The 27,467-nt window shown below is 44.7% G+C and overlaps 1 protein-coding gene across 1 annotated transcript; it reads left to right on the top strand.

Annotated features, from left to right (window-relative positions):
• Positions 1-8,294: 8,294 nt before the first annotated feature.
• Positions 8,295-27,018, top strand: slc1a2a (solute carrier family 1 member 2a; the record flags this gene model as incomplete). The annotated part of the gene is made up of 10 exons (XM_084337771.1): positions 8,295-8,424; positions 10,907-11,059; positions 17,059-17,309; positions 17,406-17,514; positions 17,926-18,052; positions 18,429-18,662; positions 19,280-19,474; positions 19,713-19,847; positions 22,265-22,481; positions 26,947-27,018. The coding sequence occupies 10 exons, from the start codon at positions 8,295-8,297 to the stop codon at positions 27,016-27,018; spliced, it is 1,623 nt and encodes a 540-aa protein (XP_084193897.1).
• Between the last annotated feature and the right edge of the window lie 449 nt (positions 27,019-27,467).

Genomic DNA, 27,467 nt, shown 5'->3' with positions numbered 1-27,467 from the left:
AAGTAGTATATATCATGTTTACTGTACATTACTGTAATTTTACTCTTCACCACATAGGATTGCAAGACAACCTCGCAACGGTGGAAGAGGGACGCTTTTTACTCCACAACAAGAGGAAGCCATTTGTGCAATGGTGATTGCAAACAATGCCATAAGGTTGAGAGAGATACAAAGCGCTGTTATAGAGGATGACAATACCTTTGGCAATATTGAATCCGTTTCTGTAGTGTATTGAGCTATGCGGGTACCCGTACTGGGAGTAACCCGGATGTGGGACGAGAGACGGCATTCTGTATATGCATGAAGCTAGAGAAGAGACATTAAATGAGGGAGTCGATGTTAGACTAAATCTGGTCGTCCTGTCAAGTTATTTCATAACACAAGACAAACATCACATGGTGTCAGAAGAAACTCAGGAAACTCGGCAAGAATGGCACACTTTAAGCCACCGCAGAATTTGAGTCTGGAGGGGAATCTCGCGGAGAATTGGCGAACGTGGCTGCAGCGTTATGAGCTTTTCTGTGTCGCTACGGGAGTAGCAGAGAAGTCAGAAACAGTGCAGTGCGCGACATTCCTACATGTGGCGGGAGACGAAGCCATAAAAGTGAGTAACACGTTTGTGTTCGCGGACGGGCAGAGGAACCAGATTGCCATATTGAAACGGAAGTTCAAAGAATACTGTGAGCCTCGGAAGAATATGCCATACATAAGGCATATGTTTTTCACCCGTGTACAAGGTCCGTCAGAAACTATAGATGCATATGTCACAGACCTGAAAAATAAAGCAAGAGACTGTGAATTTGGCAACCTATACAACTCATTGATACGTGACAGAATTGTCTGTGGGATACGTGACGATCAAGTAAGAGCCAGATTGCTCAGAGAGGCGGATCTCACGTTAGAAAAAGCTCTTGATGTGTGCCGTGCCAGTGAAATAACATTCACCCAGATGAAAGCATTACATGAGGAAGTTGAAGTGCACAAAGTTAGCACAGCAAGGCCATACAGAAAAGGAGGAAACTTCACAAAAGAAAGCCCAATGAGTAGTGAAATGAAAGTGGACTGTGACCGATGTGGATACAAACATGAACAAGGGAAGTGCCCAGCCTATGGACAGACATGCAGGAAATGTGATAAGAAAAATCACTTTGCAAAAACGTGTCGTGCAAACAGTCAACTCAGAAATAAGAAAATGCATGTTGTGGAACAGAATCATGAGGACAGTGACAGTGAGACAGAGGAAATGTTTGTTGGAACAGTAGAAATGAGAAGCATTAAAGAAATTGAAAAGGAAAAAAGGGACCAAGACAGATGGTCTGAAGAGCTGCTAATAAACAAGAAAAGAGTCACATTTCGAATTGACACAGGAGCTGACTGTAACGTCATGTCAGCCAAAACGTTTCACACGTTACATGTTCACGACAAGTTGCATGCATCCAAGTGCAAGTTAGTGACTTATTCAGGCCACAAGATGGAGCCCTTGGGCAAAACGTCAGTCACATGTCTGTATAAAGGTAAAACACACAGGATTGACTTTGAAATTATAGAGAAAGATGCTCCAGCGATTCTAGGAAGAGAGACCAGCACAAAGCTGAAAATGGTCAAAAGGCTATATAGCATGGAGAAAGGAGAGAAAGAAGACAAAATGCAGAAAGACTATGAGCATCTCTTCTCTGGACTTGGCTGCTTACCAGGTGAACACAGCATCAAGATAGACCCTGACATAAATCCAGTGATACACGCACCTAGGAGGATACCAGTTGCTCTGAGGGACAGAGTGATTGAACAGCTTCACAAAATGGAGCAGTCAGATGTAATCATAAGGCAATCTGAGCCAACACAGTGGGTCAACAGCATGGTGACAGTAGTCACGCCCAAGAAGATAAGGATTTGTATGGATCCTAAAGATCTGAACACAGCAATACGAAGAGAACACTATCCACTCCTCACAGTGGAGGAAGTGGTGTCACGCATGCCAAATGCAAAATATTTTTCTGTGTTAGATGCAAACCAAGGATTTTATCAAATAAAACTGGATGAAGAGAGCTCCAAACTGTGCACGTTTAACACACCCATTGGGAGGTACCGTTTCAAGAGGCTTCCCTTTGGCATCTCGTCAGCGAGCGAGGTGTTCCAGAGAGCTGTAGCCCAGATGATTGAGGGGTTAGATGGTGTGGTCAACATCATTGATGATCTGCTGGTGTGGGGGGACACCTTAGAGCAACACGATCAGAGGCTGGTGAAGCTGCTGCAAAAAGCAGATGAGAACGGCCTGAGATTCAATAGAAGCAAGTGCAAGTTCAGGATGACAGAGGTCAAGTACATTGGCCATACACTCAGCGCAGATGGACTAAAGCCTGATGATGAGAAGATAAGAGCCATTGTACAAATACCTCCACCTGCTGACAAGCCAGCATTAATGAGGTTCATGGGAATGATTCAATATCTAGCTAAATTCATTCCTAATCTGTCTGAAATCTCTGCACCTCTAAGAACGCTGTTGCAGGGAGAAACAGAATGGCACTGGGAGGAACCTCAACGTCAGAGCTTTGAAAAGCTGAAGCAGCTGATCACAGGAGCTCCCACTCTGAAATACTATGATGTAAACAAGGCTGTGACGCTGTCTGTGGATGCCAGCTCGGAGGGCATCGGGGCTGTGATACTGCAGGATGAACGACCTGTGGCATACGGCTCAAGGGCGCTCACAGATTGTCAATGCAGGTACGCGCAGATCGAGAAGGATCTGCTAGCCATAGTGTATGGATGTGAGAAGTTCCATCAATATCTATATGGCAGAGAGGTCAAGGTCGAAAGCGATCACAAGCCTCTAGAAAGCATTTTCAAGAAGCCACTGCATCAGGCTCCCCTGAGACTGCAAAGAATGCTGCTGCGGCTTCAAAAGTACAACATTGCAGTATCATACAAGCCAGGAAAGGAGCTTCACATTGCAGATGCATTGAGCCGTGCTTATCTACGTGAGCAGAAAGAGGATCTTCTGGAAGAGGAACTGCATGTGAACTGGATCACACCACAGTTGCCCATATCAGAGGAAAAGCAGGAGATGTTCAGGAATGCAACTGCACAAGACCCACTACTGCAGGAACTAAAGAACATGACAATGCACGGATGGCCTAAGGACAGGTCTGCTCTGTCAGATAAGGTGCAGCCGTTTTGGACATTCAGAGAGGAGATCAGTTTTGCCTCAGGTCTACTGTTCAAATCAGAGAAACTCATTGTACCACAGCAACTGAGACCACAGATGCTGGACAAGATACACGAGTCACACTTGGGAGTGGTCAAATGTAAAGAAAGGGCCAGAGATGTGCTTTATTGGCCAGGCATGTCTGCACAAATTGAACTAGTTGTAGCACAGTGTGCTGTCTGCAATGAGCACAGGAGCAGCAATCAAAAAGAGCCACTGATCTCACATCCACTGCCAAATAGACCATGGGAGAAGGTTGGCACCGACATGTTTCATAGCAAGGGCTCAGAATATCTGCTATGTGTCGACTACTTCTCAAAGTACACAGAGATAATGAGGCTGACCGACACCACCAGTAAGGGTGTTATAACTGCCATGAAGTCCATATTTGCCAGGCACGGGATTCCAGATATTCTGGTCAGTGACAATGCCCCTCAGTACGCCAGTGCAGAATTCAAGAGCTTTGCAGAGAGCTGGGAGTTCAGTCATGTCACCTCAAGTCCACACTATGCTCAGTCAAATGGACAGGCAGAAAAAGCTGTGCAAACTGTTAAAAGGATGCTCAAAAAGTCTGGTGACCCTTACATAGCGCTTCTGGAATACAGAAATACACCACTGGAAGGTGTGGGCCTGTCACCTGCCCAGATGCTGATGGGGCGTCGGTTGAAGTCAAAACTGCCAGCGTCCACCTCACTGCTCACCCCTGAAGGTGTACTTAATGTTCACAACAAGTTGAAAGAAAAGCAAGCTAAACAAAAAAGCTACTATGATCGCCACGCTAAACACCTACCTGTGCTGCGTGCTGGAGAGAATGTGAGGATGCAGTCTGGAGACACTTGGAGGCCAGCTGTAGTTCTGAGGGAGCACGAACAACAACGTTCCTATGTGGTGCGTACACCTGAAGGAAGGATGTTCAGAAGGAACAGGAGACATCTCAGGGAGACTGCTGAGAGAGAGTTTCCATCTGCTGCTAAGGAGCAAGATGGGAATGGGGATATGAACTGTGACAACCCAAGGTTAGTTGATCAGGACAGTTCACACGCACAGACCCCAGCGCACACTCCACAGGGAAGCAGTGACACTACTGACTCTGTCGCACAACCTTTTCGCACTAGATCAGGGAGACTGGTCAAAACTCCAACGAGGTTTAGAGAGTAGGGAAACAAAAAGTGGACTCTGCTCATTTATGTTGCACTGTAACTGATTCATTTAATGTTCACTGGATGACTTTGTGGTTACAAAAACTACAGTTTGTGTTGTTTAAATGCAGGAGGCACCTTTGGTTGTTTATGTGCCGTATAGGCCCACAGTTCTTAGTTTATTATTTTCTTTCCAAGAACTATTTCTCACTATGTTCTGTGATTATTCAGTTGTTGACAACTTGTTAAAAAAAAAAAAAAATGTCTGAAGAATGTGGAACTTAAGAAGGGAGATGTAGTGTATTGAGCTATGCGGGTACCCGTACTGGGAGTAACCCGGATGTGGGACGAGAGACGGCATTCTGTATATGCATGAAGCTAGAGAAGAGACATTAAATGAGGGAGTCGATGTTAGACTAAATCTGGTCGTCCTGTCAAGTTATTTCATAACACAAGACAAACATCACAGTTTCAATCTCTACAATTGACAGAGTGCTCAGGAGAAATGAGATACGCATGAAACAATTGTACAATGTGCCATTTGACCGGAACAGCGACAGAGTGAAGGAGACCCGTCACCAGTATGTACAGGTAAAACATTTATGTGTTCTATGCATACTCTAATGTTCAGTGCTGTAAACTGGTTACTTTGTGTAGTGCCATGCAGTACACTTACATGACAGTATATAGTATACTGTACAATATGTTGTCCAAAATGCATTATGTTACACAGGAAAAGTTTTAATAATTTTTCTCTCTCTCTCCTCTGGGATAAAGCGTGTACTGGAGCTGGATGCCAGGGAATCGCTGCACACATTCATATATGTTGATGAGGCGGGTTTCAATCTGGCAAAAGGTAGAAGGCGTGGAAGGAATTGCATTGGACAGAGAGCAACCACTGATGTCCCAGGCCAACGAGGAGGGAATATTACAATGTGTGCAGCCATCTCAGAAAATGGCATCCTCCTCACCCATATGCCCCGCCTTGGTCCATACAACACACAACATCTGCTGACTTTTTAGACACTCTTTACAGGGACATAATCCCTGAGAATGAGAGGGGTCTAAATGGCGACCATCTGACCAAGTACGTTGTTTGTTGAAGTCAGAGGTTCTGTGTAGGATTGTTATTAACTGTCTAACTGCATATATATATCTGTTTCCACTAGAGGGCGCTCTAGGTGGAGCCACTCAGGTACACTACCATGTGACGTGTATATAAGTAGATGTTTCCTCCCATTTCTCTCTCTCCCCCGGTCTCTCAGTAAGAGAGAAGACTCATGATGAAAATGCTCCCACTATGTGAATAAATATATCAAGCCAGTTTAAGGCCAAAGACTGGAAGCCATGCCTCTTGACCACATTATTGTCGCCCCATAGCCGTATTCTGTTAACATTGTTGTATGGGATAATGTGCGTTTTCACCACGCAATTCTGGTCACACAGTGGTTTGCAGCACATGAAAGGATGCTGGTGGAATATCTCCCTCCCTACTCCCCATTCCTGAATCCAATAGAGGAGTTTTTCTCTGCCTGGAGGTGGAAGGTATACGACCGGCATCCACATACCCAAATGGCCCTGCTAGAGGCCATGGATGCAGCATGCAATGACATCACAGCACAGTCCTGCAGAGGGTGGATTCGCCACTCAAGAAGATACTTTCCTCGCTGCATTGCCAGGGATGATATTCGCTATGATGTCGATGAAAATATGTGGCCAGACAGACCGGAACCTCTGGATGTGAATGAATGATTTACAGTACTGTGTATGTTGTATGTTCCAATTCAGTTCCAATATGTACTGCAATATTACTTATTTACAGTTGTGCACAGCTCTACCCAAAGGCCAAAGGGTGTTTCTTATGTTTGTTGTAAATTAGTTTGTATTTTTCTTTTGCACAATGCTGTGAACAAATAAAAATTGCAAAAAGCATACAGTATGCAGTCTTGCACTCATTTACCTCACTAAATACAGCAATGTGTAACTGTAGATTTCAAATGGCTGTGCAAATAGTGTATAGTGCTGTCTTGAGCATTTTCAGAAAGTGTCACCAAGATCTGACTTTTTTGCATTGGAAAACACTTACAGAGTGAACTGTCAACGAAAAAACTAGGTTTTGCAGTTTGTACTAATTATTTTGAGAAATGCACTAACAGTTATGAGAACTTTAATTCTGATCAGAGAAATGCACCAAAGCAATTGAGAAAAACTGTAACAGTGCTCCCCACTTGTAAAATGCTGCAGTACAGTACCATACTGTAAATATGGCAACTATTTACTGTAACACTACTTTACACTACAATACAGTAAAGCTGTGCTGCAGTAAAGCTGTAAGTCTAAATGTAAAATGTTACAGTAAAAGTGACAAGTTATTGTCCCACTGTAAGCTTCATATATGACACAATGGCAGTAGTGCAGTGAAGATTGTTTAGTGCTGAATTATTGCCCAATATTCACACCTGTTGTCCCGATGTTTGAATAATTTAATTTACAGTGGTTCTCCCATTATTTGGCTGCACCCTTCAACCAGCCTCAGCCATTGTGAGGCAGTGATTGACAACATGGACCACAATTGTAGCCCTAATTTCATCAGGAATGTACTTGGCCTCTTCTTCCTCTTCCCCTGTTTTGTCCCCTTCCCCTACCTCCCTGCATCATCGCCCCTCTTCCACGATGCTGACCTTCCATTTCTGTGTCACAGTATTGTCGAAATGGTACACACTATGTCCTGCTCGGTTCATATGTTTGCCAATTAAGGGTTCGTGGGATTCAGCTCTGAGTAACTGTGGAGAAGTGGCTTATCATTGGTTACAACTAATGCTTCACACACTCCTCCACAGCAGAGAATTGTATGAAAGCAATTGATGCATGTCCAAAAGCATTTGCAATTTGTTGGAAGGAATGAGAAACTGCTACTATGATGTGCACAAATGACAAAATGTTGTGGAGGTTGAACTAACAGTTATGAGCATTTTAATTCTGATCAGAGAAATGCACCAAAGCAATTGAGAAAAACTGTAAAGTTCACTGGTTCAAGTCTTTCATTCAAACCAATAAGGGATCAACCTACTGTACATTGTGTCAAAATATTATGTTTAGATAGTCAAGTACCACAGCAAAGTAATATATGGTATTCTAATAGTAAAGTAATATTGTCTTCTAATAGTAAAATATATGGTATTTTATTGGTAAAGTAATATATGGTCTTCTAATAGTAAAGTCATGTATGGTATTCTAATCGCACAATGGTGTTTGCACTACAATCCAGAATATACTTTTTTTATGTTGACAAACGAATTATGAAAAGTCATGTTTAAATACTTTAATGTTTTACATTTGATGACAGCTTTATGAACACACATTGAAAATGCTGCACACACATGCTATAGTTTATAATAATGACCCAGTCTGGCAAAAATAATAGTTATTGTTACATGCTACAGTTTATATAGTTATAGTTATAGTTAAATGCTACAGTTGATATAGTTATAGTTGCATGCAAAATGTAAAGTGCTGCTCTTAGTACATTTGCAATGATGAATAATAATTGTATATTTAAAATGTTTAATCAGTGCCATACTGTAATACTATCAAAAGGCTAGTGTCGTGGGGTAGCCTTAACTGAGATGCCCCTTTGAAAAATTTGCTAATCTCATCCACTGGCCATAAATCTTTCCTCTGTCATAACCTGTCTGCTACACTGTGACTTTTTCCTCTTCAGTAATTTTGCAATAGCCCTTTATTTTTTTGCTAACTCAACTATGTTCCAGATTAACTCTCTTCATCTGGTGCCATCACTTACTGTCTGTCTCAAACTAGTCTCTTGCATTCAAATTGTTTTGCAGCCTGATAAATTGCTTTTGGAACGAAATCTCAAATTGTTGTTGAAATTCACCAATCCAAACGTGCGTGTTTCTGTCTATCAATAATGTTTCAGCATCAACAACAACAACATGCAGAAGCAAGTGGAGGTCAGGATGCATGAAACCCAGTTGGAGCCCATGGTGGAGCCTCCTGGGCCGGTGTGCGGAGGGTTCTGTGATAAAGTCATGAAGAACATGGTTCTGACTCTCACCATCCTTGGTAATTTGTACGGTTTTCTTTTTTGCATAATCTTTATAATCTTGCATAATTAAAAATAAATGTTCCAGTTGATTAAGGTTTGAAACCTGTGTTGTTCGACCTGCATTAAGATTTCAGTTGGAATATTGAGGACAACTGGTTCTCAGGTTGTGTGTAGATGTAAGCCACTAGCGTCCACAGAAAATTATATAATTTTTAATTATAATAATCGGTTACAGACTTCTCCAGATCTCTTGGAGATAAACAGATCCTAGGGATGTGCTATTTGATCAAATTAATCACATTGTCTATGACGACATGTCGATTTTCTTTGCAGTCAAACACGCCAGATCACGTTGTGGTGTACATCGGAAAATTTGTGACTGTTTACAAAACTCTAGCACTAAACTCTAGGAGGCATGTTGTGACAGAAATAGCATAGTACGTGTGGACCAAGGTTCTTTATGAGGCTATTAGGCCTAAGAGGTTGTCGAGACCTTGAATTACACTTCAGCTGGTGTAAATAAAAGGGAAACAGTGTCACATTGCTTTATGTCCAGGGCATGAATTCACTCTTTCACCATGGCAAGTGGATTCAGAATATCACCTGCCAAATTTGTGTTTGAAAATAGAGGGACAAAATAAAACACAAGTTGGTTACCTGCCAAAGTGGGTTGTGCAGTTGACAGATTTTCCGGCCACAGCCAGTCAGCACTTGGCTGATGGGTAGCGTTAATTTGAAGCCCTGGCAATGGCAGTCCAGGAACACTGGGTGGTGAGGTCACACAAGGTCATGCAAGGACCATTTTAGCTGTCAATAGGCACCCTTTGCTACAGACAAACAGTGTGCAGCATCATGTCATCATAATGTTGTACTGGATGTTGAAATAGAGAGCAAATCTAGCCATTTACAGAGGTTAGGGTAGATTCCATTTACATTCTAGTCTCAAAAAGGAACAAAGCTTCCACACACAAATATCACTTTGACTCTGATGATGGTCTTGGACCAAAAGCTTTACTTTGACTCAGATGAAGGTCTTGGACTGAAAGCTTAACTTTGACTCTGACGAAGCTTAGCATTCACTATTCAAGTGAAATCTGTGATGGACTGCGTGAGTTTTGTTTCTTTTTGACTGAGGTTTGCCTCCAGCACTGTTGCAAGTATGGTTTCAGGTGTGCAGTGGTTCCAGAATCCGCAAGTGGACTTTCCAGCTTTAAATAAATATATATAATTCAATTCATGCGTTTATTCATACAATATTGTGCCTGTATAAATTATCGCTGTGATCCTCAAATTATGTATATGTCACTATCTTACTTATAAGGTACTAAGACAAGTAAGTGAGTTCTCATTGATCTTACAGGCACCTTGAAGACCCTAGTTGTTCACGTTTGACATACTGTATGTATCTTTCTGTTGTGTTCCCATGGGTGCGTTGTGAACAGGGCTTGACATTAACTTTTTGGCTCACTAGCCACTGTGGCTAGTGGTTTTCCAAAGTCACTAGCCACTCAGCATTTTCACCAGCCAAAAATCACCACACTAAATAATTTTTTCATCAATACGTTCCCATTTTATAGCATGATGATGTATAGGTTTAAAATCAAAATGCATATGATCGGTATCATGTTCCACCATGAATGCATGAAAGGGGGGGGGGGGGGGGGGCGGGGGACGTTGTTTCTGATTATTGATTACCAATAACGGCATTCGTTATTGTAGCATCATACACTGATGTGTCATGATGTCATGATGTCATGTATGTTGTGTATGTCATAAATGTCACTATAAATTGAAAATGGGGGACCCTGATGTAAACAAGACAAACGTCTTTCTCTGGTCTGCATCCCCTTAACAATTGTGTGTATTGAGCCGTACTGTATTGTACCCATTCTGCAATCTGTTAAATAAAGTTTTCATTCATGCATCGGCTGGTTGGCTATGCTAACAAGGCCTGATCAGCATGAAATCGTTCTTACCTGTGGCCGGTTGGATCCCAAAAAGGATTTCCCAGTTATTGATCGCCATCTGGTAGATCGATATGTCCATTGGCTGATGCTATATTCCTTTACTGCATACTGAATTCGGCGTCGCAAAAGGTATTCCATGCGATCTGATGAAGGCATAGCTTCACGCTAACAGAAAAAGTAGGCCTGAATGAAAAAGATTTACATCTGGTCTGAAAACAAGGAGTACTCCATTCTCGAGACAGCAGCACTACCAGGATCTGGCCGGTAATGCACTTTTCCGAATTGTTGTGGGAGTTGTAGTATTATGTAGTATCACTTGGATTGACTTAATTATTGCCGATGCCTTTTGTAGACTACAATGTTTTTTTTTCATAGAAAAAAAGTCACCGGCCACTGTGGCCGGTAGAATGACAGAGTTACCGGCCACAGCCGAATTCTACCAGCATTTGGCCGGTGGTCAGGTGTTAATGTCAAGCCCTGGTTGTGAAGTATACTGTATTGTGAGATGGTCTTGTGTCTTTCCCTGCTTTAGGTGTGCTTCTGGGTTCCATTTCTGGAATGCTGTTGCGACACATATCACCTCTACCTCCTGATCTTATTATGGTCATCGCCTTCCCAGGAGAGATCCTTATGAGGATGCTCAAGATGCTCATCTTACCTCTAGTTGTTTCCAGTTTAGTCACAGGTGAGTGAGGCAGAAAGAAATATCGATATAATTGGAACATTGCTGAGACTTTTCTGGCATTTCGCAATGTGTTCAAGATATGAGCCAGAATTCATTTAATCTAAATTCACATGAACATTTTGACTTGTAGATGAAAAGTAAACTTTATATACAGTATATAATTTCCCTAGCCAATCATAACATACGGTTATCCTATAACCATAGTTATATGAGTATTGTGAGCGCTCTGCACTCTAGTGAAACTATCCCTTTATCCAATCTAGCACTGAATAATTTTTCTCCACATGTACACACCCATCCGCCTGGCCACACCCACATCCGCTCCTCTACATAAGCAGGGTCGTGGCCACACTAACAGCTCCTTCCCAAGTCTTTCACCACTGAAGGCGAAGACAACAGGGTCCTCAGTGAGTCAGTGCAGAGCGCTCGCTATACTCATATAACTATGGTTATAGGATAACCGTATGTTATATTATCGTATAGTTTACGCTCTGCACTCTAGTGGAACACAGGAGCTGAGCAGAGCGGAAGCTCGACAAATGTACCCGCTGAGGCCCCCACAACCATCAGAACCGGGGAGGACCCGAGCCCCCGGACCCCCCTAGAGGGGGACGGGAGGGAATCGGATCCGGTTTAGCACCTCAACGCACAGGGTGAGCAGATCGTGGGACTTACCTTCACAGAAGGACCCGTGACCACTCAGGCGCACATCCCACATGCCACTAGGGAACGAACGGGAAGAAAAAAAATCAAAGGTCAAGAACCCAACCCCGTGGCAAGGCCGTAGCAGCGGAGCGCGGAGGAGGACCCAGCCCCAGGAACAGCCTGAGGGCCAGGACCCCCCGAAAAAGGGGGCCCGGTGAGGTCAACGATGCCGTAGCATCGGGACCCCACCAGACGGTCACTGATGACACCACCCCCCACATCGCCAGCGTATCGGACAGGGCCCAAATCAAGAGTAGGCCCTTCCCCCCTTTGGCACGCCACCCTGAAGCACTCTAGCTTACTGCACCTGGTATTCCCAGGGGGTCCCGCATCCAAGAACTACCAGGGCCGAACCTGCTTAGTTTCCGAGATCTGACGAGATTGGGCATGTCCAGGTTGGCATGGCCGTAAGTCCCAAGAGGCTACCCCCCCACAATACTGCGGGGCCAGACGGCGCGCCGGGGAGACAACCCCCAAGGGGGTTGATCCCTCAATCCAGGCAACAGGCCAGAACTCAACCTGTGCCTGGAGCACTGCGGACTAGACAGGCGCCTAAAGGGTGGTCTACTGTAAGAACAATACCCGGCGGAAGGGGTGTTCGGTATGCTGTGCACCATGTCATGACCTCAACAAACCCGACCCCTCCAGCGGGGTCGAGGTTCAAAGGAGAGGCCGACACAATTGGCAGATGTCATGAAAAATGCGAAGGCACACTCTCGGGCAGACGAGGTCAAGCCCGGCCCAACCCGAGAGTCGACTCTGCTACCAACACACCGGAGAACCAACCACCTCCCTATGTTTAGTTTAACAGGAAGCGGTTGTTCCCTTAACCCACCAAGAAAAACCTAGAAACAAAGTGTTTCAGTTTTCAAAGGGTTAACCCAGGCCAACAGGTCGACGGGAACGAGTCCGGACCTGGGCCTGGCGGACCGGGACCTACACAGGGATGCCTAGAGGGGTTGACAGCAACCACCTCGACAGCCCCCTCCCATCCCTGCCCAGCAGGGGGAGGGAGGAGTGAAACAATGGAGAAGGACCAGGCCCCCTAACACAGCGCAAGGTACAACACAGTATGGACCAAGCACGTCACTGTTATGGGCAAGCCATAGTGGCATACACATGACACACATATCCACGACATCAATCCCCGCGAAGCCCGGACCGACCCGGCATTTTCCCCCCGGAAAAGCACAAAGTCCTTCGGGGTACCAGAACAGCAGATCTGCGCCCCGGCGGACAACGGGTTAACTGACTTGGTCCGGCGTGACCAGAACCAGTCCTGTGTCCTAGCCACGCCGCCATCCCCAGTCCTAAGAGGGGGGTAGGTACGCGTGTCGATCTAAAACATCACAGAGGGCGCCACCAAGATGGACAGAGCGTGAATGCGCTGCTCCTGGCAGCCCTCATGGGCGTGAGACCCCTCCGCCAATGTAATGATCTACTCCGCCATCTCCCCCCGGAGATGCACGTGAGTCATCGAGTCTTGCACTGGCGCTCGGTAGAGATAAAAAATCTCCTTCCTAGTCGCCCGCATTAAAAACGCTGTTTCTATGAATTGGGCAACCAAGGCGCGCCGGCCCAAAGCGTGGTTCCACATTGGAAGCACCCAGGGCCAGCGCTATATGCACATCAAGAACCCGAAACACATCAATGGTGAATTCTAATAACAAAACACCAGACGACGGTCCCTCCATGCTGTCTGGGACGAGCAGCAGGAAGCCGGTCAATAAGACACAGACACCTTAAACAGGGCCTTATATGACGCGACTGAGGGCAACCCCGTCAATTCTGCTCCTCACATAAGAGGGGAAGACAGAAGTTCCCCCAGAGAGACCTCCACGTGAGTACAATTGAAAAAGATACATGCAATAATAATTGGGCCAAGTGACCAACGGCCCATTACACACTGTAATAGAGAGCAGAGCACAAAACGAACAGTTTTCGAATGCAACGCATCATCCAACTTTGACAAAGACAGCGGTCTGCAGCACAGAGCCTGTAACCTCACGGATGTCTCCTGGCCAATAGGAAACGCACCCAGTGACGTATGTACAATAGAGAGCATCCTGACTGGCAACATCACCTCCTGGTTTGGGAATAGCACTGCACAAGACCGTAGCAGACTACAAAGAGTGACACGTTCAGCCGAACGCACAATTGGAGGGGGGCTGAGGCTTCCCACCCTCCAGAACATTTACAACAAGCGGTGCAGGGGTAAGGCTAAGAGAATCATCAAGGACTCCAGCCACCCGAACAACTGCCTCTTTGAACTGCTGCGGTCAGGCAAGCGATACCGGAGTCTTAAGGCGAGCACAGAAAGACTCAGAAGAAGCTTCTATCCCCACGCCATCAGGCTGCTCAGCGAACAATAAACACTATGCAACAACCATCAAATGCACACAGCACACACACCCACACGCACACACTCACTTAAACAAACAACACACTGCAGCACCCACTCTCCACACTTTAGATCACCTAAACACACTTTACATTTTATATTTATTGGTAAAGGATTTGCACTACAACTCGTACACCTTACTGTAAATTGTACCTAAATTGTACCTCATCCCATTTCTGCTCTGCACTATATAGTATTGTATATTAGTACATTGCATAGTATATTGTATATTGTATGGTAACTCAGTTACTTCTATTCTGCATCGAACATTGTACATATGTCTATACTGAACACTGTGACCTTTTTTAACTTCTATTTTACATGCTATACTAATTTATTTCATACTTATCTTGTCTAGCACAGTCTCTGGAGCGTAACAGTAAGAAGCATTTTGTATAAAAGTATTCTGTACTTCTGTATGACAACTATTAAAGAAACTAAACTAAACTATCCCATGGCCGGGGGGAAATCCCGTGACCCACCCATCCTAACAGGGAGTGGAACCAGGGAACACATGTGCAAACTTGCCACCTGAATTTTTACACCTTTACCCTAAAGTAAGAAAAACACAGACCAAGAGAGGGGCCAAGGGCCCTGGTGCAAGAGCTACACATGTAACTTCTATAGGCCAACACCTAACCCAGTTGTGGATTCAAAGCCATGTTTACCTAAATGTGAATACGATACACACAACCCTCCATCACAATAAAAAAGGCCAAAAAGGTTCACTCTCACTACTGTAAGAGGAACGCCGTTTTTTATGATGAGAGAAGACATCCAGTCCTCGATTAAGTGCTGGTCACAGGCCTTGCTAAGTCTACATGACAGCGACCAAACAATTTTCAGAGAAATTGCCTCTCTCTAAGCAAGAGCACAACCCCAGCAGAAGCTGAGGGATTTACACCGTATCCCCAAAAATATAGTGAATCAACAGACATTTTGTAAACAAAATCATATTTGAGGGGAGGGAGGGGGAAACCGGGGAATAATTTCACCCACCCCTCACCACCTTACCCCTGATACGACACCAAATGTGTAGAGTAAAAGCTTTACATCATGCACGCCAGCACAGCCAAATACCTTGTTTGAAACAGGTTTCCCACAGCTCTGCTTATGTGTGAAAAAAACTTGCCACTTGTTATTTTCATCATTACCCTCAAGTAAAGAATAACAAGCTAAGAGAGGGACTCAGCCCTCGATCATATGCCACTATGCACAGCATTGTAGGGTAACCTAGCCAGTTGTGGGCTCAGCCACGTAGTCTAAACGTTACATGAAGACACACAACTTCTCATCGTACAACAAAAAACCCAGTAAATCTTTACTCACGTAAAAAACAACGCTGTTCCTAGGTAGAGAGAAAGGCACAAGCCTTGGCCAACGCTAACCCAAGCTATACAAAGCGACCAAGACAATTCTCACACAGCACACGTCGTATCTCCAAATGTAGTGAATTAACATATGTTTTGTAGACAAAGACATCGTTATTAACAAAAACATTCGGGAGGGGAAGGAAGGAAGAGTGGGGTAATGTCCAATGAACACCTTACCTGCACCAAGGAACGCTAAACAGCTAACTGGCTAACAGTTAGCTCAAACTGGCTATCGCTAGCCACTAGCTCATGCAGAAAGCAAGCTAAGCGGCTACTACTGAAAACTGTTCAACGTGAGAAAAGCAATACAGGCCAACACTTCAGACAGCCGCTGTCTTTTCCTCTTCTTATCCGAAGAAAAAAGGGAAAAAAAGGCAACACACGTCCCTCTTCAGAACGGTGTTTACCAGACACAGCGGTGTCGGCACCAAGCCCCTCGTTGAACGCGGGCTATAGCCGACCTGAGCATATGAGCATATTCTCATAACGAACAGCAAGCTCACCTCCCTCGCACCGGGTGTTTTTCATCTTGAAAAGCGGGGCCAGCACGGCGACAGTGGGTATCCGTTTGTCCAGAGACCCGGGGAATTGAACCGCAGATTCGGAATCACAGTCCCAGGAAAACAAAGCTACGACTTCACTTGAGGAGGAGCTAATGTTATCATGGGACATCAAACTAGAACCCCCTCCACGCCGCTAAGGGGCAGGATCCTAGCCTGGAGCCGACCTTCGTAAGCTGTGTAGTTGTTCCCCCCACAACCGACACACCTGGCGCCCGCGTCTCAAAAAAACATCACCCGCCCAAAGAGGCCGTCAGCCCTCACACGGCCGATCGCCTCCCAAGCAAAGTGTCCAGCTGCAGAGCCGGAGGCAATGCCGGCGGGGATTGCTCAGCGACGCGAGCCCCTAATGCGAAGCGCCGGTGGAGGTCAGAATGATCATCATCTTCTAGACACTCCGGTGGCGAAGACATTATCGCTGTATTTCCTCTAAAAATAGTGAGAGAGAAAACAAAGATATAATGTCAATGCAGCTCCTTTTCTCCAATAACGTAACTCCTTTCCAATAACTATTTCGGCATCAAACTAAAGTGGTGTATACAGTCACTTTTCGGTGGTGAAAATAGGGAAGGAGCTGTTAGTGTGGCCACAACCCCGCTTATGTAGAGGAGTGGGTGTGGCCAGGCGATTGGGTGTGTACATGTGGAGAAAAATTATTCAGTGCTAGATTGGATAAAGGGATAGTTTCACTAGAGTGCAGAGCAGAGCGTAAGCTATACGATAATATAACTAAAAAATACTTTTTTTATTCCAGTCTCAAAAGTCATGTGAAATCATATTTAGCTGTCACATAGCAAGACGATTATATACATCACTATGTTAACAAAGGCAGAAGTGGAGGTACAGTGTTTCAACATAGGCCACCAAGTCTTCATCACTCAGTTCTGTTGCTATTATGTGTGGCGTTAATTGCATGAATGTGTTATCTTGATTTTACCACAACATCTACTGTACCAACAGGACTTGCTGGTTTGGATGCCAAGTCGAGTGGTCGCTTGGGCACCAGGGCCATGGTCTACTACATGTCCACCACGGTGATTGCGGCAGTCCTGGGAGTCGTCCTGGTGTTGCTCATACACCCAGGGAACCCAAAGCTCAGGGCCAACCTCGGAGCCGGCAAGAAGAATGCTGATGTCTCCAGTGTGGATGCTTTGTTTGATCTCATTCGAAATTTTATCCCAGAGAACCTGGTGCAGGCCTGCTTCCAACAGGTAAGAGTGTTGCATATTATTTTCATAAGCCACAGATGACAGATTCTGGCCATAATGAACACTGGTTCTAATTTTTTACTCATCAACCCTTTCCAGGTCCAGACGGTTGCCACCAAAGTACCAGTGCCCACTAACAGGACAAAAGGACCGCCCCAGTTCACGATCAAGAGGTCACTTCAATTCAAGAGTGGAATGAATGTCCTTGGTTAGTGAAAAAGATTGGAAGTACACATACTGTATGTTTTTGTTTGCTTGTTTGTTTTGTTTCTGCTTCTCTTTGCGTTTGCGGTAATAATGTTACATCTTTGACATAGTGTAAATATTCGTTTATTTTGTTTTTAAACGTGTCTCTTTTTTTCTTTTTGCTTCTTTGTAGAGTGACACTTTACTCTGCTACTCTAGGATTACAGCATCCTTAGAGCTGCATTCACTGCTTTTGAAATTTCGACTCAACTATATACAAAGTACGTTCAATAAGAACGTAATTTGCCGGTCTGGCAAAGTGAAAACCATTTAGACTCAACCGCTAAATGACGTTCTTATTTAATTCTTAGTAATGTAGCCTGTGAGGAAAACAAAACATCCCCTCGCTTATTTTATTCTCTTTGTTTTGCAGGTTTGATTGGATTCTTCATTTCTTTTGGAATCATTATGGGGAAAATGGGAGAAAAGGCCAAGCCGATGTTGGAGTTTTTCAACGTACTGAATGAGATTATTATGAAGCTAGTTGGTGCAATAATGTGGTAAGCATAATCTTCCACATAACTCTAATTAAATATGTCAACTATTGGACATATTTTCTACCATAGAACATCCAACACATAATCAAACCTAACCTCCCACGAGATTTTCCACAATGCTGTTGATGATATTATCCAATGAAAAATTTACCACACACTCCTTTTCACAAAATCATCTTACTGCATTATTACATACAATACTTAACAACTTGTAAATTAAATTAAATCTGGTCTTGGCACATCTTAACATGTCCCATACTAAGCATTCTCTTATCTATTTACAGGTATCACCTGCCTCACCTGTATCTATTATATATTTACAGGTACTCACCAGTGGGTATCTTATCCTGCCTCACCCATATCTATTATCAATTTACAGGTACTCACCAGTGGGTATTGCCTGCCTCATCTGTGGGAAGATCATCTCTATTGATGACCTGGAGGTGGTTGCCAGACAGCTGGGGATGTACATGGTTACTGTGATCGTGGGGCTCCTCATACATGGTGGCATCTTTCTTCCACTCATATATTTTGTCATAGTTCGAAAAAATCCTTTCACCTTCTTCATGGGCATCTTCCAGGCTTGGGTCACAGCACTTGGGACAGCATCCAGGTATGACACATTTCTCATATAATCTTTTTTTTTATCCACTTTTTCTCCCCATTTTTTCTCCCATCCCAATTTCGTGTTTCCAATTCTTGACTCCCATGTCTTGAACGTTGCTAGACTATGCCTCCCACTGGTCGGCTGTAGTGAGGATAGAAGCCTTGCATCACGTGTCCCCTCCGGTACACGAGGAGGCAGCCTGTCGCATCTTTTCACCGCAACAGCTTGAACTCTCAGTGGCGAGGAGTAACGTGTGGGAGGCTCACGCTGCCCCCGATACTTCCTGTTTCCGCCGTACCGGCGTCACCCAACCGACCTGTAGGAGTCGCTGTCCACAATGTCCAATCCCCACCCACCGGCTTTCCCACCCTCTAACACTGCCAATTGTGTTAGTATGACGGCCGGCCAAGCCGGTAGCAACGGCGAGAGCTGGGCTCGATACCAGCATATACTGCGTTAGTGGCGAGCGCCTTGCCCACTGCGTCACTCAGCCGCCATACATTTCTCATATAATCTGTATATATTCCAACTTCTCTGAATGTATTATTTTAACAGATTTCCTTACACATGGCCCTGTATTCTTCCAGTATTGTAAACCAGTGGTTTCATAATATTCCCTCTAGTGCTGGTACCTTACCCGTCACTTTCCGATGCTTGGAGGATAACTTGGGCATCGACAAGAGAGTAACACGCTTTGTGCTCCCTGTGGGTGCCACCATCAACATGGATGGCACAGCACTTTATGAAGCTGTGGCTGCCATCTTCATAGCTCAGATGAACGGCATTGAGCTTGATGGGGGCCAAATTATTACTGTAAGGTAAGACTCCATATTGGCATGAAGACCTTATCTTGTGACAAAACAACTAAATCTGTGTCCTTGTTTGTTGATATGTGAATGCAGTGAAATCTGTGTATCTGAAATCAAAATTAGTTTATATTTTGATTATATATTCACTGATTATGGTTGCAGTACATGCTTGATTCAGGGATACTTCTCGAGTCTTATGACCAGTGAGCTATTTTAAGGTTTGAAACCTGTGTTGTTCCACCTACAGTGCAACGGCTACCCTAGCCAGTGTTGGAGCAGCCAGCATCCCCAGTGCTGGGTTGGTCACCATGCTTCTGATCCTCACAGCAGTGGGCTTACCCACGCAGGACATCAGTCTCTTGGTAGCTGTTGACTGGCTACTGTGAGTATGCCCCCATCACACAGACACACATACACATGTGTGTACGATACACACACATTTTAAATGCTTTATTTATGTCCACATAAATACAAAGTACTTAAGGACATAAACACTGACAGTGCAATTAGCTCATTGGGAGTCATTCAACTATGTTTGTGACTCTGCAGCACCCATCGTACACATACAATATGACACAGATGATGTTTCAAATGTGGGTTAACAGATACAATAGCATTTCCGTACATCTATATCTACTCTATGGGTACAAAAAGCAACCAATAATAGCAGATATAGAGCAATACCTTGCTAACTGTTTAGCCTTTCATCACTTGGAGATGTGGGCCATCTGAAGGCCCCTAACCACCAGCTTGTGAACATGACCTAGGCTGCCAAAAATTTAAACTAAAAGTTGACACTTGTAGCTTAGTTGTGAGATGTTCAGCTTGAGCTGTTGATATTTCAGCAACTTGGTTAAAAAGGCTTCCTCCAGGCTGTGGTCGCAGGTACAGCCAACCTCTAGAATAAACGCCTCTCTACTACTCTCATTAACCACCGCAGCGTCAGGGGTGTTGGCTGAGATGTTACAGAACACCTCTGAATCATTATCACACAGGCCAAACATGCTGGGCTTAACAGTACAGTGCTTGTACAGTGATGTGTAGAGGACCCAAAGGTAGATCCGATATCTTTCGATCAAGTCCACAATTCTGTCGTGCCTACAAATGTAAAGCCCTTTGTAAGCATGGCAACCATTTAGGATGTGCAACATGGTTTCAGTGATCTGCACATGGCCATGGTGTATAGTGTATACAGTGAGAGCTATGACTGTCAGGAAGCCAGATGGAAAGACACACACACACACACACACACACACACACGCACGCACGCACGCACGCACGCACGCACACACTTGCAAATACACACACAATCAAGCACACACACCAATGCATTCTCATGCCCCCTGCATCACAATCCCATACACTAGGTGTGTGTTCTTCACGCACTGTGTATGGCCCTCAGTGCTATCCCTAGTCTCTGTGGTTAACTGTATAAGTTTGCCTGCCGGGGTCGAAATTGCCACTGAGCCCATTCAGCACCTTCTTGAGATCAAGTGTACAAAATATCTAAGCAAATTAATAAGGGCAGATGATTTAGGCTACATGGGATTTTGTAGATACAGTACTGAATTTTGCCATCCGGACACATTCAATTTGAAATATGAATAAATATAGAATATAAATGGCCTTATTATGGCCAAATCATACATTTATGGGTCGGGCCAAATCTCCTCTTTCCAATGGCAGAGTTCAATCTGGATTTAGTACCATCAGGCACCCGTAACAGGGCAGCAAAGACTGTGAATGAAATCTACTGTAATTATAGTAACTTTTTTATAATGTAAATAGCTCCGCCATTTTTCATCAGATTGAGACGCGGTTATTTTCTAGACGTTCACAGAAAGGTAAAGAAACAAACTATGTTCTATTTTATGGCAATAACGTTCAGGTTTGTTCGACCCGTGAGATATAATCACAAAAATAACGTCAGAATTTTTCGCTAAGAATATTACACTTTCACAGAGGCTGGTGTGAGCTGGGTAGTGTAGTTTTATGAAATGTCGATGGGGAAAACCCTGGGTCTCCTCTGTTGTAGGACTACAACGCTTTCATGAGACGTTATTGCCTCGCATCTAATTCATCTGGTTTCTAAAATCATTGGTAAACAAACGTAGTGCTTTGACTGCTGTTTTGATAGGGTTAGGGTCTTTACTCTTCGCTACATACGGACTGTATTGATCTATTTATGACCTGTTATTAAATCCGGTCCTCTACCAGCCTGTCAGGCTTAAGGGGTTAAATGGGTCCAGCCTCATGAATGGTAGTTTTCATTTGGAGCTGATGATGGTCTGAGTTCTGAGGATCAAAATGTCCACCTTAATCACATTGCCACCTTTTTTTTTTAACCATGTAAATAAATCATCTATTTTTGTATCTAAAGAACCTCAATAGATTTTTTCAGTCTGTAGGCTTTTTCTTATTACATTGGACTATTATGCTGGCCTCTTGCACCTGGCCCACTATAGGCCTTGAGTCAAGAGCGCAAATTCCTGAATTTGACTATATTGATAAATCATTGGGGCTGTTTGTACTTTGGTAGTTTGTAATGGTGTCATTTATTTATTCTTGTGTCATCAAAACACTTTCACAGCAATATTGCAATGTGAAACATCAGTATCATTCTAAATCCTATAGCATTGTTTTCCAAACTGGCTTATTAGCAGCTTTTTGAGTCCTGTCCTCTGTTTTCCTCAAAGATGACCTTTTGCTGTTTGTTTGTTTGTTTGTTTGTTTGTTTGTTTGTTTGTTTGTTTGTTTGTTTGTTTGTTTGTTTGTCTGTCTCCCCACTTCCCACTGCAGGGATCGCTTCCGTACATCTGTTAACGTGGTCGGGGACTCCTACGGAGCAGGCATCGTGTATCACCTTTCCAAAGATGAGCTTGACTCCTTTGATGCTCAACAGGCCCGGGTTGATGAATTTGAGATGTCAAAGACACAGTCCTACTATGAAAACAACAGCAACCAGAATGTATACGCTCACCACAACTCACCACAAGACCTTATAGACGACTGCAAGGTACACTTCACCTTAACGGATATAGAGACTTGTATGTAGAATCCTCCCCTGTGTGTTGTCTTCCGTATGTCTGTGCGTGTATTTCTCTTCATGTCAGTCGGTGTATTGCCATGCACACGTTTATATGTGAATATAGAATTTCCTATTTTTGATGGAAACAATGTTGAAAGGTGAAAATGCTAAATAAATATGTCAATATTTATTTATTCACCTGTTTATTGTATGAAAAAGCAGTTTTTGTGATACCAATGTATATTTCAAAAGCATTCAAATTATTTTTTCATTAATGTTATTAATAATTTTTTCATTCATCAATACTCTTGGTTTTCAAAGCATCCTTAAGAAAGCACTTTTCCTTACTTGAATTCCTTATGGACTTGCCTAAACATCAACTCTTCATGAGCTTTGTCTTGTATCAGGCTTTGATTTGTATTGTGTTCTTATATGTCTTAAATTATTATTTAAGGAAGTGTGTATTTTCTTAATTGGACATGTATTTGTGGCAGCCCAGACCAAGTAATGTTTTTCGGCTTTTGGTAGACTTTTTGAAAATGGTATTTTTGTATTTAGTGCTTTGCATAAAGACTGCTATTTCATCATGTTTCATCCAAAGTGACAAATATAGTAATGAAATGCCTGTTCACAACCCTTACTTGCTATCTGTATTGTAGCTATCTCTCCAAACAGAGAATGCTCAAATTTTTTAGAGCATTTTATTTGATAATTATTGCATTTTATTATCTGCATGGTGCAGCCTTTTTGTTCAATGTTGAAGTTGCACTCTGATGTGCATTAGCACTCAAAACCATTGTTGAGTGTTGAAAACTCGGTTGGGCAGAGAATCCATAAAATACATGGCCAACTCAGAAACATAATGGGTCATCCACGTTTCAATATCATACTGTCACTGAAAAAATAGTATCATATCACTATTTCAATCTATCATTTTCCGAAAGTATAAGATCCTTTTCTTTATTCATTTTTTTTTTATTTGATCAAAATGTTGTAAAAAGAAACCCGTACAACCCCAAAGTTGATGGCCTGGAGATATTAACACATTGGTTTCTCTGCTCTCAACCTTTGATGGTTTGCATATAATGTAGTTCTATGAATACTAGTGACGCTCAGCGTCATCTGCACTAACCTCACTTCGTGCATATGCACTGAATAAAAACTCACAATGTACCTTTACATACCAACATTCGTCTGGCCACACCCCTATCCGCTACCTTCATAAGCAGGTGTGTGGCCCCCCCACACTCGCCTCCTTCCCAATCTTTCACCACAAGGCAAGATCAAAGGCCGCAGTGGCGTCCAGACGCTGAGCGTCACTAGTATTCATAGAACTACGGTTATATTCATAACCTATCGTTCTATATCATACTAGCTTCCGCTCAGCGTCATCTGCACAACGGGAGCTGAGCGGGAGCTTGAAGCTCGACAAATGTACCCCACTGAGGCCCCCCACAACCATCAGAACCGGGGAGGACCGAGCCCCCCGACCCTCCCTAATGGAGGATACCCTCCCTATTGGAGGACGGGAGGGAGACGGATCCGACCGTGCGAAGAGGAACTCGAGCAACTCAACGCACAGGGTGAGCAGACCGTGGCTTGACCCCACGATTACGCACACGCACAACCCGCATGCCACCAGGGAACGAACGGAAGGAACAAACCTTGTTACCGGCCCCAAAATCACGGGGTCAAGAGCAAACTCAACCCTGTGGCAAGGCCGTAGCAGCGGAGCGCGAAGAAGACCCAGACCCACTGAAGGGACTGGATCCCCCGGAAAAAGGGGGCCCGGAGAGGTCAACGACGCCACAGCATCAAGACCTCACCAGGCGGTCACTAGTGACACCGCCCCCCACATCGCCAGCATATTCGGACAGGGCCCATCCAAGAGCGGGCCCTTCCCCCCACTAGCACGCCGCCTGGCACACTGACCCTGGCACACTCAGGCAGTCAGCATGGCTGTAACTCGAAGCACTCAAGAGGCTACACTACAGCGGGAGCAGGCAGCGCACCGGGGAGACGACCTCCAGAAGGGGTCGATCCCTCAATCCAGGCAGCAGGCATTTGACCCGAGCCTGGAGCACTGCGGACGAGACAGGCGCCAAAGGGGTCAACTGAAAACAGCACCCCGGCGGAAGGGGCGTATGCTGGCATTGTTGCGCACCATGACAAAGCCTCCACCAAAAAATCTTGACCCAGAGGGGCCGAGGCAGAGAAGGCTGACACGATTGGCAGACGTCATGAACGTGCAGGGGCACACTCAACCGGGTAACCCGGGAGTTGACTCCGCTCCAACACACCAGGGAATCAACCACCCTCTTGGTACCACATGCAGTGGTTGTTCCTATAACCCCTCAAGAAAAAACTCCAAAACACACCTGCGGGTATACACTGGCTATACCGCAGTACAAGTGTTTCAGTTTTCAAAACGGGGTTATCCCAGGCCTACGGGTCGACGAAACACAACTTCGGACCGGGCCCGGCGGACCGGGAAGCACACAGGGATGCCAGAGGAGGTCCATAAGACCACCCCAACAGCCCCCTCTTCGCCATGCGTAAGAGAGGGGCGAAAAGAATGGAGAACCAACCCCTTCATGATAGCGCAGGGTACAACATGTACCCAACAAAGGGTCTCCATAACGCCCAACCCTGTGACACCCGGGCCGACCCGGCATTTTTCCCCCTGAAAAAAGCACAAGTCCCTCAGGGTACCAGAACAGCAGATCTGCGTCCCCGGTGGACAACGGGTTAACTGACCTGGACCAGCGTGACCAGAACCAGTCCCGTGCCCTAATCACGCCGACATCCCCACTCCAAGAGAGGGGGTAGGTACGCGTGTCGATCTAAAACATGAAAAGAGGGCGCCACCCAGACGGTCCCATTCGTACCGCGCTCAGTGGCCCACCCCAAGGGCGTGAGACCCCTCTACCTATGTTTTGATCTATTCCGTTAACATCCCCCAGATATGAACGAGAATTCGTCGAGACCTAGCAACAGGCGCTCGGAAGAGAAAACCTCCATCCCAGTTGCCCTATAAAAATGCCGTTTTAATAACGAGCAACCAAGGCATACCAGCCTCATGCGTGATTCTTATCAGAAACACCCCGAGCCAGCACTATGTACGCGTCGAGACCCAAACACATCAATGGATAGTCTAACAAGACACCAGACATTGTTCCTCCAAGTCGCCTGGGAGAACGACAAGGAGCTGTCGTGCTTCACGTTCTTTCCTCTTTTTATTAAAAAAGAAAGAAACACAGACTGACATGAATCCCACGTGACGCGGCTGAGGGTAAACATTTTTTTCATTTTTACATCCCGCCACCCTCACCACAGGGAGGAGACGGGAATCCTCAGAGAGACTTCCCACATGAGCCATGAATTGAAAAGTCACGGTAACATTGAGCCATGTGACCAACAGACTCAAGTTACACGTATATCGAGCGTAGTAGAACACCAAGTTCCTATGCTCTGCCCCGACAACTTGACAATGACAGAACCACACATGGGTCTGAAAAAACTCACGGAAGCCGTCGTCCAATAGAAACGTGCCCAGTGACGTATTCTATGACGGGGGGAAACCCATGACTCAACTGCCCGTGATAGGTGCGGAGTCAGGGAACCCCCCCCCGGACCGAATGAAAAAGAGGGTAAAAAAAAAAAACGACCAATCAGAAGAGGGAAGGAGGGGTTTATCCGGTACCCCCTCACAAGCCCAACCCTCGAATACGACAACAACAAATAGCCATATGATACCTTAAGTAACCAGTATGCTAATGAACAGCGCAAAGCTAACTCAATGCACGCTAGCCACAGACAAGTCTGTGAACAGGGTTTATAACAAGGCCAAAGTTTTATATGTGTGAACCCGACACCCGTGTTTATGTTGCAAGACACAGAAGATTTGATAGAGAGAGAGAGCGGCCTGAAAACCGCGGTACCTTTACACACACGAGCATTACTGCAGACCAACACAACAGTGTTGCGGCTCAATATCACTGTTTAAGCAACAGAGCACACAACTAACCTCTACCTTTATGTGAAGACCTAATCTTCAGGTCGAGGCAGAAAAATCCGGCTCCAGCAACTCCCCAAAACCAGGCCGTTCGCGTCTACAAGCCACCATCTTACGACAGGAGCGAGCAGACGCAAAAAATTTAAACATGTAACTCAACTTTCTTCAGCTTAATACCCTTGTCAAGTGATTGGTATACAGGCACTTTCTTGTGGTGAAAGTGAAGAAGGAGGCGAGTGTGGGGCCACACACCTGCTTATGAAGGTAGCGGATAGGGGTGTGGCCAGACGAATGTTGGTATGTAAAGGTACATTGTGAGTTTTTATTCAGTGCATATGCACGAAGTGAGGTTAGTGCAGATGACGCTGAGCGGAAGCTAGTATGATATAGAACTGTGCCTTGGCCCCACAGTTAGATCTCCTTGGTAATTGCTTACAGGTAACCATGGGCAGAAATGGCAAGACTACAGGGTTCTCTCTTGTTGAGGAGGAACCATGGAAACGCGAGTAAAGTACATCCAGCTGCTGCGCCTTTTACCCCCAGATCCACCAACCCTTCTGATGACAAAACTAACAAGAGAAATCCAAACCAAAAAATGGAAGTTAACAGAGATGACTGTTAGCTCTGCCGTCCCAAACTATGACACCCTACTGGCATAAACCACGGATGACTCATCTACACACCTGCCCTGTTTAGACTCAGTGTCGTTATTGGTGGTGCATTTCTGGCACTCTGTATCAAGACAAAACCATTCAGTTCCAAGATTTGGAATCGTTCTTGGTGCCGTGACACATACTCTCTGATGTACAGAAGAAAAGAATAACTTTGCAACAACATCTAATTTTTTGTATTTTAAATCCTAAATGTTTTTCTTTGAGTATGTTTTCTCATGGGATTATGGCCTTGCCAATTATAAACCACACAAGGACCAAGTCATAAATGGAAGAAATCCCAAGAAC

This window comes from Notolepis coatsorum, assembly GCF_963971535.1.
Source record: "Notolepis coatsorum genome assembly, chromosome: 20".
NCBI lineage: Eukaryota > Metazoa > Chordata > Actinopteri > Aulopiformes > Paralepididae > Notolepis > Notolepis coatsorum.
Note: the sequence above shows the minus strand (reverse complement) of the source record. Positions and strands in the feature narration are given on the sequence as shown.